The 467-nt window shown below is 64.2% G+C and overlaps 1 protein-coding gene across 1 annotated transcript in view; it reads left to right on the top strand.

Moving 5' to 3' along the window:
- Window positions 1-467, top strand: part of VOLCADRAFT_91386 (uncharacterized protein) — a gene marked incomplete at both ends in the record, with an annotated part of 26,440 nt that overhangs the window by 14,986 nt on the left and 10,987 nt on the right. Inside the window, one exon of the mRNA XM_002950870.1 lies at window positions 92-321. Coding sequence (XP_002950916.1) covers window positions 92-321 — 230 coding nt within the window. The remainder of the gene's footprint in view (window positions 1-91; window positions 322-467) is intronic.

Raw genomic sequence — 467 nt, 5'->3', positions numbered from 1 at the left:
AACCTCACACCTCACACCCCACACCCCACACCTCACACCTCACACCTCACACCCCACACCCCACACCTCACACCTCACACCCCACACCAAGGTGGACTGCATCGATACGCCGTACATCAGCGGCCTCATGCCGACCGTACCGCGAGGCGGCGCACCAGCAGTGCCGGATACTCTGTACGGCAGCGGCGCACGTGTAGTGCTGCTGGGTAGCTCGTCCACACTGTACTGCAGTCGGTTGCTGACGTGGCAGGAACGGCTCCGTACACTGGCGGACATTGGCAAGTGGAAGCTGGGGCTCCGATTTGCTCTGGACTTCTACAAGTCAGTGGGGTTTGTGTGTGGGGGGGGATGGGGGGGGGGATGGCGGGGGGGCGGGGGGGGGGGGGTTGGAGAGGTTGGAGGGGTAGGGGGTTTGGTGGAAGGATGTGGGGGGGAGCTGTCTTTCGCCGTTGGGGAGTTGGTGGGGT

This window comes from Volvox carteri (assembly GCF_000143455.1).
Source record: "Volvox carteri f. nagariensis unplaced genomic scaffold VOLCAscaffold_20, whole genome shotgun sequence".
Classification (NCBI taxonomy): Eukaryota; Viridiplantae; Chlorophyta; class Chlorophyceae; order Chlamydomonadales; family Volvocaceae; genus Volvox; species Volvox carteri.
The sequence above is the reverse complement of the archived record's forward strand: the minus strand, read 5'-3'. Positions and strand labels throughout refer to the sequence as shown.